Source organism: Bubalus bubalis, chromosome 3 (genome assembly GCF_019923935.1).
Source record: "Bubalus bubalis isolate 160015118507 breed Murrah chromosome 3, NDDB_SH_1, whole genome shotgun sequence".
Lineage (NCBI taxonomy): Eukaryota > Metazoa > Chordata > Mammalia > Artiodactyla > Bovidae > Bubalus > Bubalus bubalis.
Genome location: NC_059159.1, coordinates 123,798,912 through 123,810,843, shown reverse-complemented (window position 1 = coordinate 123,810,843; position 11,932 = coordinate 123,798,912). Strand labels below are relative to the sequence as shown.

Below are 11,932 nucleotides of genomic sequence, written 5' to 3'. Positions count from 1 at the left end.
GGACAGAGGAGCCTGGCGGGCTACAAGTTCATGTGGTCTCAAAAGAGGTGGACACGACTGGGCAACTAAACAACAACAAATAGCTTAAACAACAGACATTTCTCAGTTCCAGACACTGAAAAGTTCAAAATCAAGGTGCTGGCAGATTTGGTTCCCCATGAGAGGCCTCTTAGTGTACAGACTTCTGTGTCATCACATGGCAGAGAGAGAACCTCTTGACCTCATGTAAATGTAATCCTCCCCGCAGGCTGCCCTCCAAATACCATCACATCGGGGGGGTCAAGAGTGCCACATACAAGGTGGGGCACACAAACCTTCAGGCTATAACATACATGTGCTAAATGAGACTTTTTTCCTCTCCTCCTTTACCTTTAATGCTTGGTTATCTTTTTTTTTTTTAATATATGAATATAGTCGATTTACAGCATTGTGTTAGTTTCAGGTGTATAGGAAAATGATTCAGTTATACATTCTATCCTTTATCCAGCCAATGAGACAAGTCTGCTTGAGTCAGGATTCCAATGTGCAGGCACTTCATTTTTCTGTTCTTGCAGCTGTTCGTGAATTGTGGAACTCAGCTGAGTCAAGCTGACTGAGAAGGGCAAGAAGAAAGTATTCCTTAAAATTAGTTTGTCATTGATAGCTGCTTTGTTACTATAGAAGTGCCATGACTTGTTTTAAGCAGACCACCTCAGTAGGTGCTCTTCCTTTTACCATCAACGTTCAGTTTAAGTTCTTTTCAGTCATTAGTCAGCAGTGACTTGCTCCTGACAGAGTACACCAAAAAAGGGGAATGCGGTTAGTTAGACTGAGATGCTAGCTAACTTTGTTTCAAATGATAGGAAAAAGACTAATTTCTTTAAAGGGTCATCGTATCTGTAGCAATAGGTGGCTCCTGGTGTATAGCTTTCTCCTTTCTCTTTGGATAAAAGAAGTTTCCAAACTTTGCTTATCCCTGTCATACTTTGCTGGAAGAAGAGTGATTAATCAAATTTCAATACCATCACATTTTCTTGGGCTCCCCTCATATTTCCCCACTAGAACATAGGGCAAAGTTGGTATATAAGGGATCCAAGTACCTTTCATTTGTAATTTGTGTGTAAAATTTGAAGGTAATGAGTGAAAATGAGTTAGGGAAGTGAGGGCCTAAACTTGGAGATATATTGGGTGTGATAAGCCTTGAGAAAGCTAAGGCAAAGTCCAGGAAGATTTAAAGCTTTGCTGTTGCTGTTTGGAGCCCTTCAAAACTTCTGCCACTTGTGGTCCAGGACCAGAAAAGCATGGAGTTTTTACATTTGGAAGCAATGCTGAATACAGCATCTGAGTTTATATCAAACTAGAGAAAACAGTAACCCCAATTTCAGTTTGTAACTTTTATAGTTTCTTTGGCAGAACGCCTTACATCTCAGTACTGTAAAACTGCCCTTTTAAGGACAAATCATTTTGAGTTACAAGATTCTAGAATTGCAGATAATACAGAGTATTGGCTGCCTGAGATAAGTTCCTAGGTACAACGTTAAATTTCCCTTGATTCCCTTCTGGTTCCCAGACTGTATTAGGTCTCCTTCTGTGGCACGTGATGACTGTCTCAACTCCAGGACTCTGACCAGGATGTATCCCCTCAAGACAGTGTGAACTCCTTGAGGGCAGAGATTGTCTGTCTGATCTCTGTATCTACAGAGTAGAGGTTCTCATAATACCTGCTCAGTGAATGCATCAGAATCTGATCCCAGATGTTGTCTTTATCACTATTCTCCCTGTTTCAGAGACACTTTGAATTTCTTAGGAATTTGTTTTCTAAAAATTATCATGGGGAATACATAATGTCTGAGTCCATTTATGTGAAGTTCTAGAACAGGGAAATCTGGTAGGGAAAAAAAGTGGTTGTCTCTGGGAAGGGACATGAGGGAACTTTCTGGGGTGATGGTAAATAAGAATATTTTGAATAGGGGTGTGGGTTATATAGGTGTATGCATTTGCCTAAACTTATTTAGCACAAGTACCATTAATACTTGTGCACTTCATTGTATGGAAATTTTACAACAAAAGAAGAATACCGAACTTTAGTTAATAATATGTATTGCTGAGGAGTTTTAGAAGGATGGGTGTAAATAACTGCAATTCATTCATGAAAATACATCAAAAATGAAGATGGATTGATAGGTGGATAGACTATTGGATAATTGATATATAGTAAAGTGTTGACAGTTGAGTCTTGCTAAACATATATTCCCTGTAAAATTCTTCCAACCTTCCTGTATGTTTTGAATATCTCATAATAAAATGTTAAGAAAAATCATTAGGGTGTTGTCACAGTATTTGATGTCAGCACATATTGAGAGACTCGATTCAGTTCTTTTAGTATACTACTAATTCTTAGATTGCCATGAAGTCAGGACACACAGAAACACCTGCTGGAGGGGAACACAAACCTATGGCATATTACTAACTTAACCGTCCCACTAGTCCTACTAATGATGTGGTGGCCACCAGCTCCCTCTCCTCAAGCCCAGAAGACATGCCAGATTGGGAGAGGACTAGTAATAAGCTGACGCTAATAAGCTGATGTTTTCCTTAAGACTACCCCAAAAGTGAGTGGTTTACTCACACCCGAAGTGACCAAGGTAGGTGGGCATCATGATTTTCCTGCCAGTACTCTGCAACTTTTAATAAAGGCCAGGAAGTTGTTCTTTTATACAAATGTTTATTGTATACACACACAAAATCTCTAAGGTAATAGCTCCCTAAGAATAATGTGTTCAGAACAGATCAGACACTTTGTATTTAAGAAAGTATTCTTTTTAGAACAAAATTTGGATTCATCTTACCCAAAAACGAATCTTTTATAGGGATGGGCTTTTGCAAGTTAATGTAAACAGAGCAGGCTCATGTACCCATAATTTAAATAGCTTTCAAAAGAGACAGCCATCCATCCCCCACCTGCCAAAAAGGGTTTAAAAGCTGTTCTGAGTGGTCTGTACTCTGGTTAGAGCTGCTATCCCTGTTCTCAACTGTTATCCTGTCCGCAGCTGCTGTAAGCTGTTGGGAGCTCCCTGTGTTTCTGTAGTGCCTCCTCTCATGTAGTTAGAAGATAAGCCACACAGCACCAGGTCTGTTCCTGAGAAGATAAGATGATCTTAGCATAATTAACTGCTCAGTAACGTAAATGCCATTTGAGAATAGGGAAGTCTTAGCTCTAGCTCTTGCTGAGAGGACGCTGTAGCTGACGGGAAGCATGGTTATCCCTCTCTCAACCTCCAAAGTTAAGATAGTCTCCAAACTGGCGTTCTTTATCTTCACAGAGATTCATGGAACTGTCATCCATGAAAAAACTAAACCTGAACTACATTTTCTATATCCCTGGTTCTCAAACTGTGGTCCCTAGATCTTCAGCATCAATGGGGAACTGGCTAGAAATACAAAATAGGGGCTCCCACCCCAGAACTGTGAAGTCAACATCCCTGGGTGTCAGCCTAGCAATCTTTTAACAAGCCCTCCTGGTGATACTAATGCCTGCACCACTTTTCATGTTCTCTGCCAGAAGGGAAGGGCCTAGAAGGAAATTTCTTAACCATTAAGTTTTTGGAAATTTGTTATATCAGTAATAGGAAATGAATATAAATAGTTCTTTAGTATTAATGAATGCCAAATCTCTTCTATTTAAATAAACTATAAGTAATCTATGTCAGTCATATTTCAGGAATAATTGAAATAGTGATCATTAATGCTATGGTTAAATTATCTAAAGAATGATTAATTTCTCCAAATAATCTGAACTGAAAGAGATTCACTCTATTTTCCTTTTCAGTGACTTACCAAAAGTTAGCATCCCATGTAGGATTGTCATTTTTCTAGTAAATTTAAAATAGCATGGCAAAATGAACTGTCACTCACACTATTAAATAATACAAGATGTCATTCTAGGGAGCAGTGTGAAAAATAAACATGTTCTAAATTTGTATGAGAACTAATCACTGTATACAGCTTGACAAAAAATTATCAACTATGCTTCCTATTTGGAATGAATAATTTTCACTGAATAAATCATTTATGAAATGACATACATTCATATTGGAGAAGGCAATGGCACCCCACTCCAGTACTCTTGCTTGGAAAATCCCATGGACGGAGGAGCCTGTTAGGCTGCAATCCATGGGGTCGCTAAGAGTCAGACACGACTGAGCGACTTCACTTTCACTTTTCACTTTCCTGCACTGGAGAAGGAAATGGCAACCCACTCCAGTGTTCTTGCCTGGAGAATCCCAGGGATGGGGGAGCCTCGTGGGCTGCCGTCTATGGGGTCGCACAGAGTCGGACATGACTGAAGTGACTTAGCATAGCATATACACATTCATATTGAATAAACTTGTAAATGGCCAGAACTTTAGTGAACAGATGTGAATGGTTCAGATCTTAATAAATGTGTTTTCAGTGTAAAATGCCAGTTCTGTGTTTTACAATAGCCTTCACAAAGTGCAGTGTGCACATAGCAGTGGAAAGACAAGGTGAACATAAAAGTGCAGGAGGTAATGTAGAACTTTGATTTTTTTGAAGCTGAAACTCCAGTACTTTGGCCACCTCATGCGAAGAGTTGACTCATTGGAAAAGATCCTAATGCTGGGAAGGATTGGGGGCAGGAGGAGAAGGGGATGACAGAGGATGAGATGGCTGGATGGCATCACCGACTCGATGGACATGGGTTTGGGTGGACTCCGGGAGTTGGTGATGGACAGGGAGGCCTGGCGTGCTGCGGTTCATGGGGTCGCAAAGAGTTGGACACGACTGAGCGACTGAACTTAACTGATCCTTCTAAAGTTTGCTTTATACATGTTTTATGATGTATATAATAGATGAGTATAATATGTGTATAATTTATAAATAACCAAAATTTAAAGTGTTTTCTCTCAACTTTTTCTGTTAGGAGTTACATGATCAAAAAAGTTTAGAATACCACTAACAAGAAACACCACTGCCTCTGTCATAGCCTTATGGTTGATTCTGGTCTAAAAACAAACAAAATGTAAACAAACGTTTTCAAACTAATACTAAATCCAAGTTTGCTATCTTTTAAATAGGTTAAAAGACACCCAAAAGGTGTGTCAGATGTTTCAAAGTAGCATTTATTTTTTTAAAGCACATTATGAGGTAGACTTAAACTATTCAATGCATATATTAATAAAACATTAAAAACCTTAAAATTGTATGTAGGTATGTAGATAAGTTCACCTGTAATTCTACCATCCATTTGAAAACTCAGAAAAGGTAAAAACCTATAAATAACGTGGGAAGAAGGAAGTTTTGTTTCAATTTTAGATTTGAGAAGTTACTAATTATTTTATGGCTAGTTTTCAATGAATGTGAATATCTTTACTAGAAGGTAGATAAAAGGTACTCTAATGCTTATTGTTTTCACTAGGTCAAAATGATACTATCCAAGCAGGACCAGCTACATAATTTGTGAGCCCAGTGCAAAATAAAAATGCAGGCCCCGTGTTCAAAAAATTAAGAATGTCAAGATTGCTTCAGCAGAGCAATAAACTAAGCTTGAGGCTTTTCTTAGTAAAGGGCCCTTGTGACTGCATAGGTCACATACCCATGAAGCCAGTCCTGGGTCTAAGTCTGTGTCACCTGCAGTTATGGAATACGAAAACCTTAGTTATCTTTGTCCCTTGAGCTCTAGTACTAGACTAGGCATCTAGTAGGGAGTCACATATTTGTTGAATGAAAAACTGAATCTCGCGGTTTTCGAGAACAATGAGAAATGCTTGGTTTTTCTGTCCTACTGTCAGGAAAAAACCTTACTCCAATGAATAGTCTGTTCATTATAATAAATGATGGACTTCTGTAGTACTGAATAATTTACACATCAAAATTCTGGCCTCACGGGAACTTGAGACCACATACAGTGAATTTGATTCATCCAACATTCAATTTATTTGATTGATCCTGCTGGGCACTGGGAATAAAAGTCCCTGCCCTCAAGGAGCTTACAGTTTGGTGTAAGAATCTAGTGAGAAAACTTTCTGGTGTTTGGCATATTATCTGGGACAATCTAAACTTCCTGAAAGTGTTAAATCTAAGATTTTCAGAAAGCACAGTCAAGAAATAGAAGATGCAGTGAAATTTAAAAGAAAATTCAAATATTCAACCTTTAATGTAAAAACTGAAATCTATATAAGGTAAAAAACTCAGGAAAGCTGAAAATTCTTTCTTAAGTATTTTGGACCAGATTTAAACTTTAAAAGTTGTTTTATTATGTCTGGCATTTTCATTTATAGTGACATTTATATACACATACATAGAGGAGGGTATGTGCATGGGAGATATATTCCTTGGAACTTTTGATAAAATCCATTAATAAAATCCATTTTCCCATCACTAATTCATTTACAACTAAAGCAGCACACAAGTAAATTTAAGACTTTGCTTTTGATAATAATTTCATATCATTTGAATGTGAGAAATTCTTCAGAATTGTGTTTAGGTTATAAATTTCGGTACATCTCATTTTACACTGAGATTAAACTATCTGTACAATGTGATAACCATATTTTTTAATAGTTATCGACAAAATTTAATGGCATTAAGAATACTCTTAAGTCTACCTGGATTTTTATTTTTTCACTCTGCACTCTTCTTTTTTCTTCAAAGCATGAAAGACCCCTGTGCAAATACAGAGCCTTTGTTTTTCCTTCCCTGTACTTTGGTACATTGCTTTCCTTAATATAGCAGCATCCTTAGCTTTTGTAGTATTTTACTTAGTGGCAACTGAAGAAAATCACTAGCCTGGGCTTTAACTGGGAACTTCAGAAGGTTGTTGTGAAACTGTCAGGAAGGTGGTGAGCAACCAAAAAAACTCTCATAGATTGTGCACCCAGAGCGCATCCAGCTCTTTAAACACTAAGCAGACTTGGTTATCTCACCTCCCAGCTCCTAACAGATGAACACAGCATATTAGAAGGAAGTGGGGAGCCTGTTAGAAGCAGGTGTATTGATAAGTGTAGTAAGAAACCACTATATAAGCAAAACAGACTGCTTAGCAGAGATAAAATTTTTTAAATTAAAAAAAAAAACACACCAGCAATCTGAGGCAAATGATTATATACCTTGGGGCTGAGGGAATCACTTTATAATAATATCAATTTGTTATAGCCCTTTACAATTTATGAAGTATTTTACATACATCAGAGCTCTTTAGATATTTGTAATAACACATGAATATCACTTACTTTTCACCATGAAAAAGTGAATTATACTGAGCATGCTGTTTAAGAAGAAGGCAGGTAAGGTATACTGACATATCTGAAAGACTTGCATCAAAAATAATTACAGGTTTTAAATTTTGGCACTTAAAGAGATATGCATTATTTATCCCAAAATTAATATATATGCTTTTCTTCATAACCCACACGGTGTTACTGAGTGAGTTTTCATAGCTCTCAGTGACTGCTGGTCATTAAATGGGGATGATTGTCATCAGTAAGTTATCAAATTATTTATCCTGTTAAACACAAGCTTAACAGATCCTTATGGATGCCAACACCATATATTCTAATATGGGAAACACTAGGCTCCCAAAAGATTCTCTGAGTGTTTTTCCTATATTGCACTTTCTAGAAAACAGCTTTAACAATAATGTGATGTGATCCTGGTTCTAGATATATAAGTGGGAAACAGGTGATTAACCTTTTCCATGCTTGTTTTCCTCAAGTTTTTGGTATAGCCTCTCTTCAGGGATGTAACAAGGAGAAACAACAAAATACACATGCTTTTTGGGCTTCTGAGAAAAAAAGACCACAGACATTTTCAAAAGATTAAAATACAGGTCTCTTCTGCATCAGCCATTTCATTTTCACAATTGAAAATGTGGAGTTGATGTTCTTAAAGTCATTCAACATAGCTTTGCCATAAATATACTACTCTGCAGAAAGCTTTTAAAAACAAGTATAATTTATACTATACTTACCAACAATTATAATACTTATCAATTATAATACAATTTACCAGTTATGAATAAAAATAACTAAAAATTTTGAGTTAAAAACACCAGATTAGACTTTATACTGTAAGTGAAATGGGACCTCAAAATTTTAAGTGTAATATCTCCCACTACTAATAGTATAGCATTCCTGATGCCCTTTAATTTCTTAATATTACCTGATGACGTTTTGATCATGATCATACCTCAGAGGAGGCTTCCCTGGTGGCTCAGAAGGTAACGCATCTGCCTGCAATGCGGAAGATCCGGGTTTGATTCCTGGGTCAGGAAGATCCCCTGGAGAAGGAAGTGGCAACCCACTCTAGTACTCTTGCCTGGAAAATCCCATGGATGGAGGAACGTGGTAGGCTATAGTCCATGGGGTCGCAAAGAGTCGGACATGGCTGAGTGACTTCACTTCCTTCTATACCTCAGAGAAGACAAAAATTTTACTGAGTTTGCTGGCTATTAATTTTTCATTCTCATCTGTGTGACTCTGTACAAGGCTATTAATCCTCCATTTTTCTTTATAGTTATTTATCCTACTTGAGGGTTTTTAGTTAGGTATGGACTGTATGTACACCCTGCAGTTTATGGCACTAATTCTAATGGAAACTGTCAATCTTGTAAATGTTCTTTTGCATAGTAAAGAAAATAAGCCAGCTCTGTTAATAAAAGACTTCCAGAGGGTGTTAAATAGGTAAATTAATAGGCCAGTTTACCATCCTTTACAAACTAAAGGGTAAAATGGTTGGGTAGTAAGCACAGGCTAGGAACTAAGACACTGGGTTTGAAATCCAGTACATGTCAGCTCTGTGCTCAGGGCATATCACCTAACCTGAGTCTCCATTTCCTCCACAGTAAATTGGTGCTCACATCACCAACCTTGCAGTTTTTGTGAAGGTTACCAGTAAAGTATGTACATTATTTGACATATCATAGAGTGGTTTAAGAATCATGTACTGAAATTTAGAGTTGGGCAACATTTGGGCCCAGCATCTAACATGGAGTGCTCTCCAAAGGAGATGCAATATATAGAAATTTCTTATAACCATTGTACTTAGTAGCTTATTTTTACTATCAGCATTAGGCATTTTTGTCTCCCAAACTTTCTTTTAAATATGTATTTTTTAAAAAGTTTATGGCAAACTTGTTTTTCAGTGTGTACTTTTTATGATGACTAAAAAAATTTACAATTTTTATTTTAACAACCATGGTAAAAAAAAAGATGTAATTTTTAAAATTTGTCCTAGAGCCAACATTATCTAAGTGAGATGTAACCTCTATGTGTGTAAATGGCTGTCTGGTAGATTCTACAAAAAATGTCATTTTTATTCATGCATTTGGGTTGCATAAATATTTCTATAAGATTTAAAACAGTTTCTCCTTATCACTGGAATTCTCAGCATCAATATTCTCATGCCTTTCTTTTTCGATCTATTGGCCAGTTTAAGGGTATCCATAGTAATACAACTTAAAGACAAAAAAAAAAGTCTTTATAAATCTTTAACAGCCAGCATAATACAGTAGAAATTGCCCTGAGCAAGGAATGGAGAGACCTGAATTCAAGTCCTGGCTCTGCCACTAATTTTGCAGGATGACCTTAGCTAAGTCACTTAACTTCTACATTCATCAAATAATGAGATTGCATCCATTTTAAGACTTCTAAAATTGCTTTCATTTGCTTATTTTTTAAACTATCAAAACACCTTCTGGGAGTTATGGTAAGCACCGGATGGGTACAGAAATATTTACTGATGTTTAAGGTAGTAATGTTTCAAGCTGTGATCTAGGAACCATCTGAATATAAATTATTTGGGGTTACTGTTAAAAATACAGATTCCTGTCCTCTCCCAGGCTGAATCAGAACCTCCTAAGGTGAGGGTCAGATTTCTCTATTTTTTACAAGCTCCTCAATGATTATTGGAGAAGGGAAAGGTTACCCACTTCAGTATTCTGGCCTGGAGAATTCCATGAAGTAGTCCATTGGGGTCACAAAGAGTTGGACACGACTGAGCGACTTTCACATCAATGATTATAATGCACCCTAAATGTTTGAGAACCACTGGCCTAAGAGAATATGTTCTAAGAGGGAAAAAACTAGCACGTGGCTCAAATTACTCTAACCTCTGGCAAAATCTCCTCTAAAGATAATCCCATTCAAAGCAGAGAAGACTAGAAAAAAGCTGCCTGCATCAGCAGAGTAGTCAGCCTTATGCCTGGCCCCTGCATGATGCTTTTTACTTGCTGTGTTCCATAACAAAACACAACAAAAGGTCTTGACAGCCGAGTCACTGACTGCCACAGTCATGACAACAGCTTGAAAACAAATGGAAGTTATCTCTTCATTAATAGTAAGAGTTGAACTCAAGGAAAATGAGAAAAACACAACTCTCTTTACTCTCAATTTTCCTTCCACCTGTCACTCTGTGATTCAAATAATGTGGTGGAGGAAACAGAAAATCTAAGCTACATTGTTCTCATCACTCGGTGGCCAGACAGACAGTATACTAATTTAATAAATAAATCCTCTTCATACAATAGAAATGACCCAAGCCCATTCCTTCCTCTCTCTTCCTTTCTAATGCTGTTGACAGGAACAAAATATCAACTAAGGACATATGCTGTAGACTTAAAAATTCATACAAATACAGTAAATTACAAACAGAGGTGATAATGTTTTTTCTAGAATTTCACAACAAAATTACTCTCATGGTGAAAAACATAATTTTGACAGGAAACCTAAAAGACATTTTGGTGCAAGACTGTAACAGTTGTAAGGATAATGCCATCATCTGTGCTCATTATAGAGAAACTAACAGCAACTTTAAAAGGCCAAGAATACTGATAAGTGAAGATGAAATTTCTTTTCAGCAACCAGTATGCCAACATCAGACTTCCGGGTTTTATTCAATACTAGCATCACGAGTGTCTCCTAATCCAACCAAAACTCCTGCCAAATGTCCACAAAATTCACACCAAAATCAAAAACAGAAAGAGAATTAAAAGAAAGAGACCTGACAAAGCTACCAGCAGAGCTGGAGTGTAGTGGCACGGGTCAGCAGGAGCGGAGGAATGCTGCAAAAGGAGTCTAACTTGGCGATGCCTCGTGATGCTGGATGATCAAGTACTCAGGTCACAGGTATGTTTGTGGACCCATAAGAACCAGGATCTTGACCCAAACTTTTAAGATCTTCTAAAAAGAAAATACTTCACCTAAATTGAAGTATATAGAAGTCGAACACCAGTAGAGTTTCTTATTTGACGTTAAATTGTGCCTAAAACTTTGGCTGATACAAAGAAACCCGTCCACTAAGGCACCCAGAGGCGATCTGACAATGTGTTGGAGAGAACTTTGTCGTCAGTACCACATCATTGTGAGAGTACAGAGAACGGATCACCCGCAGGGGACTGGCTTCTTTGGGCAAACAGTCAATAAGTTCACTGCACTGTTTGTCAAACCCCAACAAGCGAATCCCATATCCATGTGGGGACGAAATCATTCGCCCATCAGGGCTGAAGCAAAGTTCTTTGATATAACCCCTGCCTACATTGGCTTCTTCAATGTAATGAGTCAGGCGTAGAGAACAGCGAGGTGCAACTGGTCTCACAGGTGCTCCTTCTTGGAATTCATAGACACAAGTCCACTAGAGGGAGAGAAGAGAGCGAAGTCAAAGTTACAGAGCCTCATAAATGGAGTATCATCTTTAAAAATTGTGAATAACTGTAGTCAGCTGTAACTTATAAAATGCAGTACAGCAACTACACTTCAACTAAAATTAATTCAAAAACAAAGTTATAGAGCCCCAAACAGTGCTACAGATAATCTTTCTTTCCCCCAAAGGCTCAACAGAATGCCACAGCTACATCCCTGCTGCAAGAAAACATCCAGATGAATGCTACCCCTCTCCCAATTAACAAAATCTGTAGGCCCCACACTGTCTTATGTACATT

General features: G+C 37.6%; 1 protein-coding gene across 1 annotated transcript in view; it reads right to left on the bottom strand.

Moving 5' to 3' along the window:
• Positions 1-6,230: 6,230 nt before the first annotated feature.
• The window catches only part of DCAF10 (DDB1 and CUL4 associated factor 10), a 55,366-nt gene continuing 49,664 nt past the window's right edge, over positions 6,231-11,932 (bottom strand). The window contains exon 7 of the mRNA XM_006063477.4: positions 6,231-11,625. Coding sequence (XP_006063539.2) covers positions 11,257-11,625 — 369 coding nt within the window. The 3' untranslated portion in view covers positions 6,231-11,256. The remainder of the gene's footprint in view (positions 11,626-11,932) is intronic.